At 35.1% G+C, this 21,237-nt stretch overlaps 2 protein-coding genes and 2 long non-coding RNA genes across 4 annotated transcripts; all 4 read left to right on the top strand.

Moving 5' to 3' along the window:
* The first annotated feature begins 447 nt into the window (after positions 1 to 447).
* Positions 448 to 2,810, top strand: LOC110710588. Its single transcript, XR_002509176.1, has 2 exons — positions 448 to 813; positions 2,092 to 2,810. It is a non-coding gene; the product is annotated as an uncharacterized LOC110710588 (long non-coding RNA).
* Positions 2,811 to 3,924: 1,114 nt separating this feature from the next.
* On the top strand, positions 3,925 to 7,133 carry LOC110710550. The gene is made up of 2 exons (XR_002509174.1): positions 3,925 to 5,838; positions 5,942 to 7,133. It is a non-coding gene; the product is annotated as an uncharacterized LOC110710550 (long non-coding RNA).
* A 1,203-nt stretch (positions 7,134 to 8,336) lies between these two features.
* On the top strand, positions 8,337 to 10,396 carry LOC110710545 (uncharacterized protein At5g39865-like). The gene has a single exon (XM_021888867.1). It carries the CDS (start codon positions 8,738 to 8,740, stop codon positions 10,040 to 10,042), a length of 1,305 nt encoding a protein of 434 aa, XP_021744559.1. The 5' UTR covers positions 8,337 to 8,737; the 3' UTR covers positions 10,043 to 10,396.
* A 6,737-nt stretch (positions 10,397 to 17,133) lies between these two features.
* Positions 17,134 to 20,764, top strand: LOC110710562 (DNA-directed RNA polymerase V subunit 5A-like). Its single transcript, XM_021888890.1, has 4 exons — positions 17,134 to 17,520; positions 19,127 to 19,303; positions 19,446 to 19,559; positions 20,325 to 20,764. Exons 1-4 carry the CDS (start codon positions 17,263 to 17,265, stop codon positions 20,448 to 20,450), a joined length of 675 nt encoding a protein of 224 aa, XP_021744582.1. The 5' UTR covers positions 17,134 to 17,262; the 3' UTR covers positions 20,451 to 20,764.
* The last annotated feature ends 473 nt before the right edge of the window (positions 20,765 to 21,237 follow it).

The following is a 21,237-nucleotide window of genomic DNA, read 5'->3' as shown; positions in this document are numbered from 1 at the left end:
CATGACAGATTGACACTCTTTACCTTCGAGTTTTAATAATAATATCTATATCTATATACTATATATCTATATACTATATATTAAAAGGCAATTGAACTCGGGTCATTAGAGAATAAATAAGAAGGCATACCATCGTTGCTATTTAACACTTTTGTTTATTTATTCTTCTTCAATATACTTAATGTATGGCACGAGTTTTTTTTGTTGCTCAAATTATTTTCTTCAATTAAATAGTAAACCTATAATAAAAGTATTTAAGATTATTTTTTCAAAAAAAAGTATTTAATATTAGTATAATACATAAAAATTATAATATTATGTACAAAGCAGAGAATATTTAACGTATAGACCCGGGGCATCACCCGAGCTATACACTACACTACTATAGTTGATAATTGATATTGATGGAATACAAGATATAGTCAAGAATAGCACGGAGTACCAAAGTTTGCCATTATCCTGAATTCCGATTAGTAAGAATAAAAGTGACGTTATTGGTTAGAGTATCCTTAAATCAACTACTCCAAAGTCAACTACCCCGACAATCCAACTCAGAAGCTAACTATTCTGTCTTTCAAATCAACCACCCTTCATTCTTAAACTACTCCTTCAAATTCCATCAAAATCAAATACTCAAATATGGCGATGCCTTGGAGTATGACGTTCTGGATATCAAAGATGATATGGTTGGCACTTGCTGGTTGGATTTCTTCTTGTTTAATCGTTGCCGATGAAATTGCCAGCTCTATTCGTACTGGTGATATTGGTGCCTTTCATGTCGGTTGATTTCTTCCCTTTTTATAATAATTTTTGGTGAGTTTTTCAATCATACTAAATATTTTCTTCATCAATTTTATGTGTTTTGACTTTTTAAATTTTGGATTTTGATAGTTATGTATTAGCAAAAATTGATTTTTTCTATTTGGGTTTATTTCAATTTGTTTGATTCAATTTGTATTGTTCAATTTGATTGGAGTATTTTGTTCTATGCCGGTTAGAGTAGAGGGCACTTAGGGTTTAAATTTGAAAGTTTGGTAAAAAAAAGAACTTGGAGATGCTATGGAAAGAATTTGTAACTTAGAGGGTGATGTCCATCATGCTCCCGAGTGTAGGATCTAAGCGTTACTTTTCGAATCGGTTATTTGTTTCTTGTTTCGTAGGAGTAACACATAGACAAGGGAATTTTTTTTTTGGTCAAACTATGGTGAGATTGGAGACATGTGATGAGAAGCTAGTTGTATAAGATATAATTAGTGATTTATGCATGAGATTATGGGATTTGTATGAGGATTGTACCTATACTCATAATTGGGAGATCATTTACATTGCTTAAATTATAGGTGTGGATATGTTAGGCTAGAAGAGGCATGTTGTTGCGTTGGTTGGAGTTGGCGTGGTTGGACTAAAGATGAAGTTTCATTGTTTGGTGTAAGAGCTAGCTACAAGTTAGGTCACACTTTGCAAAACCCTGGCCTATGTAGTGAAGGAATTGCCAAGTTGGCAAGTTATGTACCATTAGGCCTTGATCGTATTGGTATGTTGGGATTTCTTCTTTCTCGACTTTTCTGTGTTTTCTATCTATCGGGTTTGAGATTTCAATGGGATTAGCCCGTCAACTGTCAATGAATGGAGCTGTAGAAATTACAGTATAAACTGTGGCTTTTGTAGAGAACTTGTCTAGCCTGGTAAAGGGGAACTTGGGATGTAAACCTCTATTTAGGAGTATTGGAGTACTTTATTTATGATGACAGGGTTTTCATTTTTTAATCAATTATGCAGGTAATATGCTCTATTCTCAGGTAAATAGGGTGTTGGAGTTTGTTTTTTTCTTTAGTATCATGTTCTATTTAGATGAATACATTTTTTTTCATTGTAGAGTCGATGGTCTTTGTTTGAGTTGGATAATATATCGTACCTTCTGTCAAACCTTGTGAGAAACTGAGAGGTCGATACTTGATTATGATAATAATTTCTGTAGGGGGTATATTCATGCTTATTATTCTGGCTATATGGTTGATACTCTGAACCTTGGACTTGCTATACAAGTATGTAAGTATTACATCTCAGCTGATGAGCTATCTTATTTGACAGAATGAAAGAGCATCGTAAGCTGCCAGAATCTGTCTTGGATTCTTGGGTGCTTGGAGGTGATCTCGTGTTATTCTGTATATTCTGTTCCTAGAACTTTGGTCCATAGCAGCAAGAATTGTTTTGAGTACTTCTTGAGCATTAGGATTATCTGGTACTGAGGCCATGTATCGGTGATTCCAGTGGCAGTGACATGCTTCTGCTATCCTTATGTCAGATTGCTAGGATAAAGTAGCATTCCCAACTCCCAAGCCCCCAATGCCCAGGCCAAGTCAAAGGCGAGCCCTGAGGTTGCTGTGGTTTAGGCCAAGCAGCTCATTCTCACTGCTTCCATTTTCAGAGATGCACGTGAGCATATAGGCCTATGAAGCAATTTAGGTTAATTTTTTTTTTTAACTGATACACGAGGTTTCTTATGAGAAGTTCAATGGGCTGCTCAGTCAACTCCGACGTTCTCAAGGCATGGTGCTGCCCTTACTTTGGATGAGATCGTTTCTCTGATATTGTTGTATGGATCATTGTGCAAATATTAGGAAAATATGGAATTAGATGTGGCTATGTTTCATGAAATTTTTGAATGAACATGTAATTTCTGTGTGATCAATGTGTCTAACTTTGTATCTGATTGAGGCATCCTGTAATGTTTTCAGAACATTTTTGCAGGAAGCATTAGTCTTCCACCACATTTGTAATCCCTACAAAGAAAATGAGGATTTTGTATATATATCCGTATTAGAAACGGAGAGGATGCATTTTAAACCACATAAAATCACAATACACCACAAATTCAAAATGCATCGAGGGAGGGAATTTTATTTGAAGTGGTAAGCCTCAAATCGTTGCTCACTTGTAGAAGCTGGTAATACAGGTTTCTGTCAAATACATGATACATTGCATACATACAGTTTACTTGTGTAAATGTAACATCATCTCAATCTTGCTTCTAAATGCTGTCAAGTAAAGATCAAATTACAACACCATGTGTAGTTTAAAGACAAAGTCAACTAAATTTTTATAAGATCAAGCTTCCTTTTCTGATGTGTTTAGCATTCTTAAAGGAGTTAAGCAGGCAACAGAACATGGCATTTGCGCTTATAATTCGGATGGTCCTGCTACATGTTTAGAGCCAAAGTCAGCTAAGTTTTTGTAAGATCAAGCTTCTTTTTGTGCCCTATAATTTTCATAAAACTTTGTGCCCTCCCTACTGTAGCAATTATTACAAAATGGAGGGAGTATCAAACAAGACTGTAGTAAGGTCCCGTTCACTTCACCTTTTTTTTATGAAGTGAAATTATTTTTATTGAAACAAAATTATATTTGCTGAATTTAAATTATTTTTATTGAACTTAAATTAATTTTACTGAACTGAAATTATTTTTGCTGAACTGGAATTATTTTTACTGATTTTCTATTATAATTCTTCTTCAAGATAACTAAATTTTACCGAACTGAACTTATTTTTATCGAACAGAAATTAATTATATTAAACCGAACTTATTTTTACTGAACTGATATTATTTTTACTTAATACTCCCTTCGTTTTTAAATACTTGCTCCATTTCTCCTTGCGCGGAGTTTTAGGAGAAATTGGAGAAAGTAATAAAATATGAAGGTAATGGGGTAGGTGAAAGAATAAAAAAAATGTAAAAAACAGTAGTGGAGAGAATTAGAAGAGAGAGAATATGAAATTAATAAAATATGGTTTATGGTAGGTCCACTAGATAAGAGAAACTAATTAAATATTATTAAAGCTTTTCAAATAAGAAAATGAAACAAGTATTTAAAAACGGCCGAAAAAAAAAGTGGAGCAAGTTTTTTTTTTTTTTTTTTTTTTCTTTTTTTTAAGACAAGTGGAGCAAGTATTTAAAAACAAAGAGAGTATTATTTTTTTAAAGTGAAGTAAACATGGCCTAAAACAGATTTTTGTAGGGGAGTGATATTGGACCCAAAATTTAACCAACCAAGGTGGCTGACAGTCTGCATCAACAAGCATGATGCAATGAAAAGGAGGAGAGCACAATGTTGAATTTGCAAGGGTATGATAGTATGAGTGTATGACAAATGTAGCAATTTAGTCCATATCGTCCACCCCATTTTGTCAAAGTGTTCAGACTAGTCTTTTTTATATGGTTGATTACTTGATTTAATGTCAAAAATACTCCCAATTTATCAGAATTATGTAACTAATCAATCAAATACTCGGGATAGTAATGTCGTAATCTGAGGGGTTCGTTTCATAAAATGTGTCCATATGGAGAACAAAGTTCTTTTGATAACACAAATTGCATAAAGGGCATATTTGTCCATTCAGATCAAAGTAGGAGCGTTAGTATGTAAAATGGGAGCGACAAATAGCAGTTCCTTTATGATAAATAAAGATGGTTTTATACTCCACATAACTAAACTTGTTAAGATTTGAACCACAAAATTTTTGGGGTACGGAAATGTGAGGATTGTTACCATTTAAAAAAAACTAAACTTCAAGCACAACCACCGCCCATCTTCTTCTTCCCCACAACCAACCCAAAACTCAAAACCCCAATGATTGTAATACCAAAGAAACCCAAACCTTCATAATTTTTCTCGATCTCCTCATTTAGAAATGATGATGTTATTGATTTGATTTTGGTCATGGAAAAAAAAAAAACTTGCAAGACTTGGGTGTTTAGTTATATGTGTTTTACATTTATTTGTTCAGTTCCATCTCAAGTACTAGAACTTGACGATCAATTTGTAAGTTAAGTAGAACAAATAAGAAGAATTTCAACCATCCTTAAGCCTTTGTTGTAATGGCAGAAGCAATTCTCATGGCAGTCACAAAGTCTGTTATTGAAAAGCTTGCTTCCTTCACAGCTGATCTTGCATTGACCTCAGCTACAGAAGAGATCAGAAGATCTCAAGACGATGGCGAGTAAACTTTCTGCCATTTGAAGATGCAGAACGGAGGCAGTACACGCTAATGAGTCCATTAAAATTTGGCTAAGGGATCTAAAGGATGTTGTTTATGACATTAATCATCTTATCGATGAAGTTTCGACTTATGCTTTGCAGCGTACTGCCAATGAAGGTAATTTGCTAATTCAGCTGAGGTACTATTTTTCCACTAATCCTGTTATTTTTCGTTTTGAGTTGAGCAACAAAGTAAAAGGACTCCGTAAAAAATTGGATGATATAGTGGCTAAGAAAAATGATTTCGGATTGACTGAGCATCCAGTTGAAATCACACCTGTAGAGCGGAACCCTTTAGAATGTGAATATGTCAGACATTATTGGAAGAGATGAGGCTGGACAGGATGTTGTAAATATATTGTCAGCTATTGGTGGTGCTCGTAATCATCCGTCCGTGCTTCCTATAGTAGGGGAGGGCCTGAATGGTCTTAAAAACCTTCAAATATTAGAGATAGTAGGGGTTCCAAAATTGGTTTCTTTGCCGGATGGTCTCCAATCTGCTGCGACCTCTCTTCTAAGTCTCTCAATCGGATGCTGCATAAGTAGTACTCAGCTTCCTAATTGGCTGCAGGATTTCATACATCTTCGAAGACTTCACATTTACGATTGCCCAAATTTGCTGGCTTTGCCCAAGGGATTTCGACATCTCCATTCTTTAGAGACTTTGAGGATCCGAAATTGCTCCCATCTGACAACTAGATGCGCTAAACCTTATGGAGAAGACTTCTCTAACATACAGCATATCCGCGAATTTTTTCTTGACCATCAACTAGTCACATGACTCCAAACTCTATCTAGCAGGTTTAAATTTCTAACCTTATTTGACTTTAAATACATGCTAAGTGAATTTTTTTTTATTTTCATTGTTTGGGGCTTTCAACTGATTAATTTAGTCTTTTTGCAGATCAGCCTTGGCAGAACTTGAGCTGGAGCTGGATACTGAAATAAGAGTTGAGCTAGTCATAGCTAGTTGCTTGGCCGTGGTATGGTAAATTGCTGAGTCTCATACCATAAGTAGTTGCTTGGTTGTAATTTCTTTTTGCAAGCTCTGTTGTATTTAACGCGAAGTATAGCCAAAAGGCCCTAAACTAACAGAGATAAAATTATGTGGGGTGGTTTGAGATTGTCCAATATGCAGTACCTACTCTTTGCTGAACTAAAATCAGACAATTTTGTACTAACTCAGCTCCTTGGCTTGCTATTGTGAAGTGAAATCTAGTCTTTCTTGCTTGTGCCATTGATGCATCTTTTGGATGCATTTAAAGATTCATTTGTTTCTGTCCGATAACTTTTTGTACATAGGCCTGATAACTTTTTGTAAGTATTACATCTCAGCTGTTGAGATATCATATTTGACAGAATGAAAGAGCATAGTTAGCTGCCAGAATTTGTCTTGGACTCTTGGGTGCTTGGAGGTGATTGTGTGTTACTCTATATTTTGTTCCTAGCACTTCGGTCCGTAGCACAAGAATTGTTTTGAGTACTTCTTGAGCAGTAGGAACTTTGGTACTGGGGCCATGGATCGGTGATTCCAGTGGCAGTGACATGCATCTGCTATCCCTATGTCAGATTGCTAGGTAAAGTAGCATTCCCAACTCCCAAGCCCCCAATGCCCAGGCCAGATCAAAGGCGAGCCCTGAGGTCGCTGTAGCTTAGGTCAAGCAGCTTATTCACAGTGCTTCCAATTTCAGAGATGCACGTGATCATATAGGCCTATGTTATGCACTTTGGGTTAGTTTTGAACTGATACATGAGGTTTCTTATGAGAAATTCAGTATAGTGGGCTACTAAGTTTACTCTGATGTTCTCAAGGCACGGTGCTGCTCTTACTTTCGACGAGAATGTTTCTCTAATATAGTTTTATGGATCATTCTGCATGTATTAGGAAAACATGGAACATAATGTGGCTTGTGTTTCATGAATTTTTTTTAATGAACATGTATTTCTGTGTGATCAATGTGTCTAACTTTGTATCTGATTGAGGCAACCTGCAATATTTTCAGAACATTTTTGCAGGAAGCATCAGTCTTTCCACCTCATTTGTATTTCATACAAAGAAAATGAGGTTTATTTTGTATATATATTCATATTAGAAATGGAGAGGATGCATATTAAACCACATAAATTCACCATACACCACAATGCATCAAGGGAGAGAATTTTCATTTGAAGTTCCTCGAATCATTGCTCACTCGTAGGAGCTGGTAATACAGATTCTGTCACATACATTATACATTGCCATGATTGCATATACATACAGTTTACTTGTAAATTTAACATCAACTCTCCCTTTGCTGCAAAATGCTGTCAAGTAAAGATCAAATTACAATACGATTTGTAGTTTAGAGACAGTCAACTAAGTTTTTGTAAGATCAAGCTTCTTTTTCTGATGTATTCTGTATTAAAGGAGTTCAACAGGCAACAGAACATGGCATTTGCCTTATCATTCGGATGGTCCAGCTACATGTCAGGAAACTTCGGTATCTTGGTTCTCGTCACCCAAGAGGCTGTGTAGAAATGTAAACCACCTTAAGTCCTTAATTATTCTTCAATGACTATTAAATGAACTTATAAATAGTGTATTGTATATGTAAGATCTAGTTTGATTTATCTCAACAAGTATTTCAATAAAATTAAATTTTAAATGACTGGTAATAACTACTCATTGATTGATTGATTGATCGGTAATTACCATTCATTAATGGTTGAATTACTTAGATCTGTGAATTGAAGAGTGCGAAAAAGTAAGTACTATGTATAAATCTATGACCATTTTAGTGAAACGAAAAACTAGTTAAAGTGAAATACTCCATATATGAATAGTGTAAAAATCAAACTGTTGTAACTTGTAAGTATATAAGAGCAAAGCGCTTAAACTTTTCTGAATAATGTAAAAGTCAAACTATGTTGCAAGTATAGTTACAATACTTGTTATCTACTTGAAAAAATTCAATATTTTGAATTGCATAAAACGTCATATGCTAATCCAAAAAAAACCAATTGATAATAATTAATCAATAGAGTACATTACATGTGTTTTTCAAACTTGAAACAGTCAATTTCAAAATGAGGAAAAACTGTAGTATTCAAATCCATATCTCACTTATCTAAATCACCATAAAAAGTCAATAATGTCGTTAATCATGTAAAAGAAGCACGGCAGTTAGTGCAATTTGTACTTTAATTAATTAACTTGTCTTGTTAGAAAACACAACCAAACTTCGAAAACAAGGAATAATTACTTAATTAGATACCTTCAATTATTACTCAATTTAATTTGACACAAGTTTCCGTTTATTTGAAGCAAAATTCCAAATTTCTATATTCATTAATTACTCCAAACTTCCATAATAATCTCATTCATTGTATATTTCCTTTTCAAACTCTCTTTATCTTTCTCTGATACTCCCTTCTCACCTTCCTGACTAATACAAGCAATCCACCTGCCAAAATCCTCTGTCGGCCCTGACTCAAGGTTAAATTAGTCGGAGTCTAATAAAGTCTAAAATCCCGACTCATATAAGAACCTGTTGAAATTCCTTCTCGGGTCCTATCTTGACTCAAATTCAGATTAGTAATACAGAGTAATCCTTGAAACGAAATCCACCCAAAATACTCATAATAATCTATCAAAAGTAACAACTTTTTTTATAAGATACCCAGAAATCTGAAAAACTGAGAGTCAATTCAATCAATTTCAATGGGGTGTTCAGCTTCAAGACTTGATACCCTTCTAGCAAAAGCCATTGAAGATCCTTCATTTTCTCTCTCCTCTCATCACTCGTCGTTTTCTTCTTCTTCAGCAACTGCTGCTACTTCTTCTTCAGCAACTGCTGCTACTTCTTCTTCATCATCATCTTCTTCTTCTACTTCTTCTGTAATTCCAAAACCTCGTTCTCTTTCAACCCCTTTAGTTCATCATCCTGCGATTCGAAAAGGCGATACTCATCACCTTGTTTCTCTCACCTCTACTACTTATGGGTCTCTTATTGTCGTCGACAACAACGCTTCCGCCGTTGACGGCGGCGATTTCTCCGGCCAATCATCGCCGGATTCTGTGATCAACACATGGGAGCTTATGGAAGGGCTTGAGGAAGAGGCGGAAGAAGAGTCTAATCATGAATTTGGTAACGACTTTAAGCTTAAATCTTTGAATTCATGTGATTTTGATGATACCCAGAAAAAACCCACCTTGAGATTAAGCTTAAATTTTACTGATTCTGTGAAAAAATTGAGTGACTCCTATGTGTTTGTTGAAATGCCTCAACCAAAAGTTGAGGAAGGGAAGTTGGATTCTAACCTAAATTCGAAACCCTTGTGGCAACTTTTGTCTGAGGAGTCATTGTTATCTAAAATGGACCCTAATGTTGCTTCTAGCTATCAAAAGGCGCTATCAGCTAAAAATTTGGGGTGTAATACATCTATGAGGATGAATAATCCAGTGGGTTCGAGTCCATTTGCCCCTAAATTTACCAAGAGTGTGGATTCCGGTGCTGTGGTCTCGAATTTATGTGGTGATGATAATGATGTTGGTAAGGTTAAGGTGGGTGGTTTTAAGGACAAGATTGTGCTATATTTTACTAGTGTGAGAGGGATTAGGAAGACTTATGAGGATTGTAGCGCGGTTCGATTGATACTCAGAGGGTGTAGGGTGATGGTGGATGAGAAAGATATTTCTATGGATTTAACTTATAAGAAGGAATTGCAAAGTGCACTTGGTGGAAAAGCATTCAGTTTGCCCCAACTGTTTATTGGAGGGAAGCATATAGGAGGTGCTGATGAGATCAAACAGTTGCATGAAAATGGAGAGTTGGAGAGGCTGTTGGATGGATTTCCTATTCAGGATTGCGGGTTTGCATGTGAGAATTGTGGTGATGCGAGGTTTGTTCCTTGCTCGAATTGTTACGGAAGCCGGAAGGTTTTCCTAGAAGAGGAAGGACGAACAAGTAGGTGCCCTGAATGCAATGAGAACGGGTTAGTTCGTTGTCCAGGCTGTTGCTCATGAATGTACTTTTGTTTCATTCATTCATTTTACTACGAAACTTCATCGGTTTCTTGGTAATAATTAATTCTTCCTGTATGTTTATGCCTAGGTCTGGATCAGTTTAATGTGTCCTTTATTCTTATATATCAATATCTTTTGCCATTGGATGCATCGCCAAATTGTTCATTTTTCTCTTAGGATCTTGGACAAATAAATACTGAACTTGATTGCGTGTATCCAAAATTGGTATAATGTAAAGTTGTAGTGAAGGTTGATGAATTCTCTAAGATGCTCTAATCTTTTATCTGGATCTGTCTGTTTCAATAAGTTTAAAGGCCAAATTTCCATATATTTAAGTGCTTGCTGTTGACTATATGATACCCTGAACCTCCTTGTTCTTAATTTCTTAAATACTTGTTTAAGATTTGCACACAAATAAGGAGTATGCTAGCTGCTGCGCCAACATTATGAAACATCACATTAAGTATGTGAAATAGTAAGTATTTGGTAATGGAGACTGAGGGATTAAGTTAGTTTACCTGGTAAAAGGTTACTTAATTTTTTCTCCGTAATAGGCAGGGAGAGAATAGTTTCTTCTCGTATTAATTTTGTGGTCCTAATCCTGCCTAGAGAGTAGAGATTAATGCTTGATGGGTCACTTCATGCCTGCCTGTTACTCATGATTTCTTACTGTGGACTTTGGTGGTGCATACTAGCATGGCCCGTGGCCCTTGCATTAGTTTTGGTGGTACAGCATATTTGTCAAGCTGAGCATGTAAATTGGGTCATTAATTTTATTTACTACTATTCCTTAACTATACTTGTGCATACTTGGCTGGCTCACTGCTATTCCCCTTTTATTTGGTTTCTACTTTCTATTCTGGTTATTTGAAATGACAAGCGCCAGGCTTGATTTTTAACTGGAAGTCTTATCACAACTGCCTGAAGGCCCTGAACTGCATAATGTGCACATTGCAACAGCAAACTCCATAGATTTGAAAGGCTGGCAACTCATCCCTGATAACACGGGTTGAATTAGCCTTTATACTTTGTATTTTCTAGCATGAAGTGCACTACTATTAGTGCTTGTTAGAAATGATTCCATCTCAGAGATGGCTTAGGAAGATCTGAATCCTGGAAATCTCTTTTATTTTTCTGGTATATACAAAATATTTGGGGGTGTGTGACTAAATAGAGGTAGTTTTAGAAGAAAATACTCTCGGATTGGATGATTTTGCCTGTATATGATATGGGGTCATTGTGACAACAGTGCTTATCATTATTAGCATTTTTTCTCTTTGGTATCAAGTTGTTGAAGCTAATTAAGTTATATCTATTGCATTTGTAAGTTGTAACTATATTTGAAAACCCGCACTTGAAGATCTAGATATCACAATGATGTTGTGATTAAGTTTGAAAGGGTCTGAGATTTTGCCATGAGGGTAGCTGGTAATTATTATGTCTTGCATAGTCATAAGCAAAGGTAGGGTATTTTTCTTGGAAAAAAGGGGCTTATTGTCTAGTTGTCTACTCTTTATTTGATGGGAAGTCAGCCTTATAGTGTGCTTAGAGGCATAACCTTCTCCATTTTGAATTGTGTGGTCCTATTTTTGCCTAAAGATAGATCGCTTTTGCTGATGCATTATCTCATCCGCCTCGTTGAATAGTCGGACAATTAACACGAGATGAAATGTCGGTAGTTCTCATAATGGCATAATCAAAGTCTAACTGCACTTTCTCATTAAGAGAATTTATGACATTTCGCTCCTTGTTAGTTCCATAGCTTTCAAGGAAAATAGAGATTTGCTCTATGCTACAGTTGCGTAGGCCATTATGTTATAGCAACCGTGATACCTGCCTGAGAGCCTGCCTGCCTGGGATGGATTATATTACCATAGCCCTTGGATAAGTCTTGGAGAAGTTTACACTGTGCAATAAGGAATTTTTTCTGTTGATGCAAATAAGAATGTAAATTTTGTATTTACTATTCCTCAACTAGATTTGCTGCATATTTAAGTGCTTTTGTCCTACATTCATCATTTTCGGTGGTTTAAATGAACTTGCTAAAGCTGTAATGCTAGGTATATACTACTATAATATGGAGTAAGAGTTAAAGCGCAAAGTTAGTTTGTAACAACTCTGAACAGCACGCTTGCAGAGCAGGCTGCAAAGGCTTGTGAGGCTAGCAGTTAAAATCCTAATTTGCTGCAAGATTCAAATGGGTTGGGTCTATTTTATCCTGAATATTGTCAGATTGGCATATAATAATTACTTTCTCAGGGCCATATTGGACTGGTGTCACTGGACCAAATGAATGGATGAACCCTACTAGGGAGGGCACTCAAAAGTAAAATATTTGGTGTGACGCGACTACAAAGCTCGTACAGTTCTATTGTACACCCGAGTGTAATTTTTACCCTGATGCGCTCAGCTGCTCATGGGCAAAGAATATAAGAGGGTGTAATATTACATCTCGGTATAGGATAGACATCATGCAACACCCACGCTTCTCGGAATAGCTGTAAGTTGTTTGTAGAAGCAGGTTATTGGTTAGCTTGAAAAGGTTAATAACTTTGCTCACGGGAAGAATAAAAATGGTCCCTAGTTTTTTCATGCGCATGGACACTTGAGTAGTTCTTGGTGATTGTATAGATAGATGGGTGGTGGGGGCAGTAAAATTTTACACTACGACAATACCATCATCCAATTTACAGTGATTTAGATACCTCATACGTGCAAATTTAAGGACAAGGTCAAAACTCAAAAAAGCCGCATAATCAACCTATTCACCACTAAAAAGAAGGGGGAATTTCAAACCATGAAAAGATTATGAAAAGCACAAAACAATCATTATATGACTTCAAACTTTCATAGCTATTCAAACTCATCAATACTTCATAGATTGCAAATTGGGATAATTTACAAACCTCTTTTAAAAAGTAGCATTTACCTGCTCACTTTTTTTTGTGCTTAAGAGGGGAAAGTCTTGAAAATAAAACTAAAATAATCGAGCAGCTAAACATGGTGATATTTATGATGTCCTCTTGGTATAAACTAGAAATTTTCTGTATGAAAAAGTGGAGAAATACGAGCCTTTCCTCTTAAAAAACACCTAAATAAACGGGATAATTTGTGTAAAAAGAGGAGAAGAAAAGTAGAGAATTGGTGTGAATAAGTGGGAAGAATTAAGGGTCTATTTAGAGTGTTGAGGGTGTACAAAGGATAGAGTTTAAGGTGTGATATGATTACTAGAAAATGTGATAAGTTTTTGGGGTTGTTAAGGTACTTGAATCAAATTAAGTCTAGATTAATAGTTGGGTTAAAAGATAAGAAAATTTAAATAGATATACATATGGTTGGGAGAAGAAAAATAGGAACAAAATGAGATAATGAAGAAGGAAATTAGAGGTTAATTTAAAATATAATAATTAACAAACTAAAGTGATAACAATCAATAATAATAAAATAATTGAATAAATTAAATAAATATTTTAGATAATATCAAAATTAATTAAATACATAATGTATATTAAATATTTCTCTTGAAATAGTTAGTAAAGTAAAATATGGACAGACCTTAAAAAGATAATTAAACCTATATTATTAATTTAGAAATTCGAAAATAATTAATTATTCAAATGATTAAATACTTATATTTGGCACCAAAATTCAAATATTATTTTGGACCTAAATAATTAATTTACTAAAATACCCTTTTTATAAAATAATTCTTAATTAATTAATTATAAAATACGTATGAAAATATGGGGTATTACAGGGCCATAGTACTAGTTTAAAAATAAAATCGACATCAAGCTAAGTGGAACATAAATTAAGTTTGCCATTGGAAAAAGGCATGTGTGTATCTCAGTATCTCACTACTCTGATTCTGCAATTGACATTGCCTAGTCCTTACTTATTTTTTGTCAACCAATATTTTCACATTTGATCTAAACATAAATTACACACAAATAAAAAGAATACACAACCACTTTTTTCTTCCTTTTCTCCCTTAAACCTTTTATCTACAACAAAACATGCCAAATACTACGTTAAATTTTCTTACAACTCTCTCTCATTCAATTTAGTCTGCCCGAAAAATTAGAATTGCTAACATTGATTCACTTACCCTCTTTATACTTCAACTTTAAAGATACGACTAGTAGATACAAACAAAACAGTGAAGTACACGCGTGTCTTCTTACGATCTCAAGCCTAATTTATGGACCACTTGATGCCGGTTATAGTAGTACAGTATAGAGTATTTTTTATTACCAACAAGTTGTCTTCGAGCATCATTTTTTTTAGTAACATTAAGGTCAATTGTGCCATGAAGTTTAGATGATTACACAAAGCATAAAATTAATTAAAACCTAAATCAAAGTATACCATTCGATTTTCGTCACTTGACTTTCGCTTCAAACCTTGACTTCCATCCATAGCTACAGTAACTAAACAGTCTAATATCCTACAGTACAGTTCAACACATCAAATTCTCAATGCACCTACTTTCTCAAATACCAAACCAAATTTATCACAAACAGATAAAAACCAACTATAATTTTAACAACATAATTGGAATTATAACAAAAAATAGTTCTAAACAATTGAAATAGTAATAGACATTTAATAAGTACATAAATTATAAACTAGAGCATGAATGAAATGCAATAGGGTAGGCATTCAACATAAATTATGATTCAAAATAATTGAAATAAGTATGAATTCAGGTTAAATTAGGGCAATTATCATCTCAAATTTTTTTTTCAACTTAAGTTGCTTCCTCGCTTTGCATCAACGGTCAAAACGCTAATTTGAGTGATTTCCTTGTTTGATGTGGATTTGGGGCGAGGGGGGGGGGGGGGTACTTCCAAGTCTCTCCCTCACCTTAACAAGCTTTGAGTTAGCCAAACAAGCTCCTAGGGTTAGAGTGTTGGACAAACAAGCTTTGTGTGAGCCAGAAAATGGAAATAAGCTCTTATCGTGGAAATGACAATAATGTCGCCCATATAAGAAACTGAAAAAGACCATCATGCCCTATTGCCCTTTATATATGTGCAAACTTATAAACCAATACTCCGTATTAAAGTAATCACTGGATAAGAGATTTGACATAATTTTGTGAAATATATTTCCTTCAAAATGCTACTTGTAAGTTCTAAGTGCCTATTGATTCGTGTAAGCGCCTCGTTCTGCGTACCATAAAATGTATTGATATGTGCAACTATTTCTTTTGATTTGCCGTGAAAACGAGACACTTACAATAATTTTTTATTAATTCCGTGCTCAATTTGGATTCTTAAGGAATAAATGACCCGTAAAACATTTATGTAACATTTATTGGCACGTAAATCAAAGAAAAAAATTAGACTGGATGACAATCAACAATTTATTAGTACTTTTAAGCTGCAATTTGCAATTTTTTTTAAAGGACTGCAATTGACAAAACTATTATGTAGAGTTGGTTTTCTAACTTCATTCACAACGCTCTAAATCCCTTGCAATTCTAAACTTTTTTTTTAGGATAACCAATAACCACTCCTTTTTACTCATAAGTCATAACTACCCATATTACTCAATTAAAATATATCCCTCTTATTTTTCACCCTTTTTAATGATCATAACTACTCATATCACTCAATTAAAAAAAGTACTCCATCCGTTCCACAATGATATTCCCATTTGAAATCTTTGACTTTTAAAATATCGAGAGAGAATATTCAAAATTTCTCTCAATCTATAAAAACAAATATGGTCACGTGAGATTTAGTTTGATTCGTGTAGGTGAGTACATTATTAATACATGCAGTATCTAAATTTTATAATTTTTGAAATTAAAGATATTTGTGGTTTAAGATAGGTAAAACTTGCATGGAAAACTAAGGGAGTAGCCAAAAAGGCAATAACCTCTCATTAATAACTTTTTTTTTTTTTTACATACATATTACATATATCCCATGCTTGAGCGCGGGCCACGGGCACACGGTAGTTATCCTAATTTAAGGGTAAAGATGCAACTTGATGTACTAATAGTGGTTTTACGGCTTTTACCAGTGTTATCGTTTGTAACCTTTTGATTAACAACATACGAAGTAGGGGTGATCATGGAACGGGTATCTGTTGTTTTGGGTACTTTTTACCCAAGCCACGTGGGCCAACCAGGTAGTAACATGTTTCAGACCTTGATTAGTCCAAATTGGACCAATCTCCATTTGACACGTGTCATCTCCAGAATTTGGGAAAAAGGTGGCCTTCAGGGCCCAAATCTCGAGAAAGTCGTAATTCGACGCAGTCCATCAGAATTAGGTCAGAGTGACCTAATCGGAGGTACATTTACCGATGACCCTATAAATAAGGAGATTCCCCCCATTTCGAGGATATCTACAATTTATTGCATCATACCCTATATTCTCTCACATTAGAGAAAACACCTGATCTCGGAATCCGAGAAGATCTTACCTTTACCTTTCCGCACTTTTTACTTTCTCCAACGCGTTCTAACTTGTTCATCGGAGGCGGAACCCCAATCAACCGGAGTCTTCGTGTTTTGTAGGTAGAGACTGCGCCAGACAGTCTTCAAGCTGTAACTCTCCCGAGGGACAAAAACACCCAAAACACTCATACCGTTAGTACTAATGGTTCTGATGCCTAATAACCAAAGTCCCTTAAAGTGATATCCATAACTTGAACCAATAAATTCGGGTACCCGAATTTCAGGTATTCGGATTTTCGGATCGGTTATCGGGTACCCAATAAGATATTCAATAATGATAATTAACCTGAATTATGTAGTTATTATGATATAGTTTACCACTAAATAACAACAATATCATATGATTTTGACCAAATTATTCATAATATTACAAATCATTTATAGTATAAAGTAATTATGGAGCAAAGTAAGAGTTTAGATTTTAAAAAAATATAGATTTAAGTAGGGGAAAAAAAGGCAAAAAAATGCTTATCAGATCGAATGACTGTTAATTTTAAAACGGTGCTCAATAACCATACCCGATAACAAATTATCGGAACGGATACTCGAACGGTTACGGATCGGTTTTCCGACTAGTTTTGCACAGCCGTTATTACGAAGTACGTAGTACTTTGTTTCTCAAACTGGGGCAGCCTTTCCCTCTTAATCTCAGAGAGTTTTTAATTGCTCATTACTTTCCAGAGTGCTCTCTCTCTCTCTTTCTCTCTCCTAAAACCCCAACTCTCCCACAAAAATTCCCTGTCGACAAATGGAGATCGACGGCGAAATCAACGGCGAGGCAGTAGGACGATGCCTAAGTAGCTTCGTAGACGACGGCACCACCGAAAGCCACCGCTACTACCTTGCTCGAAGAACCACTCTCGAGATGCTCAAAGACAGGGGTTATGCAATCCCCAGTTCCGAAATTGATCAATCTCTTCATGAATTTCGCACTATTTTTGGCCCTATTCCCGACCCTGATCGTCTCCGTATCACCTCCTTTCTCGCCTCCGACCCCTCTAAAACGGTATAACAATATATTCCCTTTTATTCAAAAACCCTTTGGTTTTATTGATTTAAATTTGTCTTTTTTTATGTGTATTTTTGAGTAATTGGGTTTTCAGGTTTCTGGGTTTTGTTTGATCTCTCTTAAAGTTTGTAACTTTGTGTTTGATTATGGATGATATAATAGTATGCGTTCTTTTTCTTGTGATTTTTTGAGTAATTGGGTTTAATGGGGTCTGGGTTTTGTTTGTTTTATCTTAAATTTTGTAACTTTATGAAATGATAGTATGTGTTCTTTTTCTTGTGATTTTTTTTGAGTAATTGGGTTTAATGGGGTCTGGGTTTTGTTCAATTTCTCTTGAATTTGCTAACTTTTTGTTTAATTATGTATGATATTTGTGGCATGACAATTGATTCATGTTGCATTGCTTGCATGTGCCATTTACTGTACTTGGTTAAGCTTGGTGAACAACTTCCTGCTTTATGCCACAATGGATTCCCTCTTTCCCCAAAAACCTTATGATTTTTTGGTGTTATTTTTGAGTAATTGGGTTTAATGGGGTCTGGGTTTTATTGAATTGCAGTTAAATTTGATAAATTTGTGTTTGATTATGTATGAAACTACCTATTTGTGTTTGATTGTTTACTATCTAGTACTTGCTTGACTATTGATTCATGTTGCATTGCTTGCATAGTTGCATGTGTCAAGTATCGTTCTTGGTTGAGGTTGGTGAACCTTCTACTTCGTTTATCTATTTATTTTTAGGAACTTGTGAGGAGATCATAAAGACGTAAAGGGCAGTGATTTAGATGCGAAGGTTCCAAGATTTTTCTTCTTTTTATTGTGTACTTAGGTAATCTGTGAAGTCTGAACTGGGTAGCTTTGTGATTTATTAGCTAAGATTGGTGGTTAATGAATTCAGCTTACTATCTGGTGAAGTTTATTAAAGGTTGTTACCATATCTTTACCTTTTACATTAATTGCCCATGTTAATTAGCACACGTGTATGGATACCGGTGCATATGTGTAGAATGTATGGATGATCGTATGTTGCCTTATACAAAATTTATGTACCAATCTTGTTTAGAAATCGTCTTTGGCTATATGGCTTGAATTATATGGAAAAACTCAACTAATGATCACTAATTCACCATGGATCATTCTTTTTATTGTGTTATTGAAATTGGACGACATAAAATTTGACTTTTGGAACTGTTGAGTCATATCTGGTATTGTAACCTCTGTTGTGAAATCATTTATGACAAATGTTACCTCATCTGTCATTGTATCGCTAATTATGTGCTGTAACAAATAGCTCTACTTTTCCAACCATAATATTTAAGCTCCGATCTTTGAAGATGCTTTGCCAAAATGTCTTGCTGTCTCTGTGCTGATGTGCTCTGAAATGAATTGGCCATTATTAGGTGGAAACACATATACTTCGTATTATGTAGTTATATACCCTTTAGTATCATCAATTATTGATGCGTTTGTTACTGTTGTAATGAATCAAATTGGCGAAGCCCTCACTCTCTGCTATCAGCATTTGTCTGCCTCTGTTAAATAATAACCTGCTTTAATTCCATACAATCTATTTCTAATTTGGTTTTCTTGACTTTGAATGCAGATCATGGTGATTTTCTGTGGGCCTCAGCTGGTCAAAGTGAACTCAATACGTGGCATTGGAGCTCAGATTGTTAACAAAGAAGGTTTGAATGGCTTGATACTGATATTACAAAGTAAAATAACAAGCCAAGCTCAGAAAGCCGTGGATGAATACCCGTTTAAAGTTGAGATATTTCAAGTAAGTTTATTGAGAATCAAAATACTAACTGCTAGATTTCACCTTTTGAGTTTCTTAATGATTCTGGGAGCTCTACATCCTGTTTCGTTGTATATATGTCATAAATGGAAATAGTAATCTAAATCTTTACAATTGTTTTCAGATAACTGATTTGCTCGTGAATATCACAAAGCATGTTTTGAAGCCAAAGCATCAAGTGCTGACTCCTAGAGAGAAAGAGAAGCTCTTGAAGAAATACAATTTGGAAGAAAAGCAGGTAGGTAGCTTATCTATAGTGGATATACTGTGGATCATTACAGTTTGTCATATGCAAGTGCAACAGAACATTTAAGAATATGGATCTTCATGCCATGCCACTATTTGTTTTTTGGACCAAGGATCGTTATAGCCTTTATTACTCTTATCTGTATGTCTGTGCCTAGGATGTTTGGGGCAACTTTGTATGGAATACCAGTGGTATCATAAGGCATGAGAGTTTGGAAAGTTGGAATAGGATAACGGCCCGGCAATATGTTAGTCAACATCTGTATTGAACTCCTTAAAAGTACCTAGAAGCTTCTTTTTGGAAAATTGTTTTTCTTTTGTGTGAAATGATAGGTAGAGGAGGATGGGAAGGGGGTACAAAAGAAAAGAATGGAACTAGAGGAGGTTAAGAGGGAGAGAGAACATGGTATAGAGTAATAGGAATGTTATGTTAATGTACCTAATTTAATGGAGAATTCAGAATAATTCTATAGTATACTTTGGTACGAGTACTTCTAAGGCCACGTAAGGATGTTCGAGGAAGCTGTTGTTTCTAGAAGATTTTGGCTTGACCTCTTAGTTTATCTGTGTTTTTCTTCACCTTTTGATGAAAGTCTTGTCCTGCATCACTTGAGTGATTGATTGCCTGTAATCTTAGTCTCGTGTGTTTTTTGTAATTTAATTTTTTTGTGATCACAAAGCAACTCATTGCATGTTCTTCTACTTGATCCTATGTTTTTTTTTTAATAACATGGAATTTGTCTCCCTTATGTTCCAGCTTCCTCGAATCTCGGCTAAGGATGCAATTGTAAGACATTATGGATATGAGAAGGGGCAGGTACTCAAAGTGACGTACAGTGGAGAGATCACACAATCTCATGTCACTTACCGCTGTGTATCATAAATTCATTTGGTGCAGAGCCAAATCTACTTTCTCTAGTGCTTCTGTTTTTAGGCCTAGTTAGTTTAGCCTTGTAATTTTATGGAACAAATAATGTTCAATGTCGTGGAATATTGTAGACATGAAATTCTTTTCCTGTCGTATTCCTCTTCCTGTTGTGTAACATATGGAATTGATATTTGGTTCTCTGGCCTTACTGTTTTTCAGCCTAATTGGCTTATTAGTTTAGCCTTGTAATTTTATTGAACTATATTGTTCGACGCTCTGGAGTATTATAACATGAATGATTCCATAAATTGAATGCTATTTCTTGCCCCTTATATTTTGCAGTCTACCAATTTTTGTGGAATTGCTTTAAAAATTATGCATCCTACTTAGATTATTGTTACCAACTTAAGTAGTCAAGAACTGAGGTACCTTGCTGATGTAATGACTCAAATGGGCACCTATTGAGTATTCATCTTTGCATGATCTATTTAAGAAAATCAAACCTAAATACTTTCTAAGACACTTGGGTATTTCCGGATTAAGGATATAATTTGTGCATAATTAACCCTCAACATTCATGAGTATGCATTTCTTCTTCTGCTCATTTCCCATTTGTGTGCCCTTCATTTTTGATAATATAAATCTCCTCTCTTTGACCTATAGATATCCAAACACAGCTTCAACTTAAATAGACTTGTGAAGAGGACAGGAAGCAAACCAATATTATAAGACAGGAAGGAGACTAGTATTATAAAGCACATTGTTGTGAGAATAAGAAGAATCCTTGATTATTGATTACAGA

The sequence above is a fragment of the Chenopodium quinoa genome, unplaced genomic scaffold (genome assembly GCF_001683475.1).
Source record: "Chenopodium quinoa cultivar QQ74 unplaced genomic scaffold, ASM168347v1, whole genome shotgun sequence".
NCBI classification, from domain to species: Eukaryota; Viridiplantae; Streptophyta; class Magnoliopsida; order Caryophyllales; family Amaranthaceae; genus Chenopodium; species Chenopodium quinoa.
The sequence above is the reverse complement of the archived record's forward strand: the minus strand, read 5'-3'. Positions and strand labels throughout refer to the sequence as shown.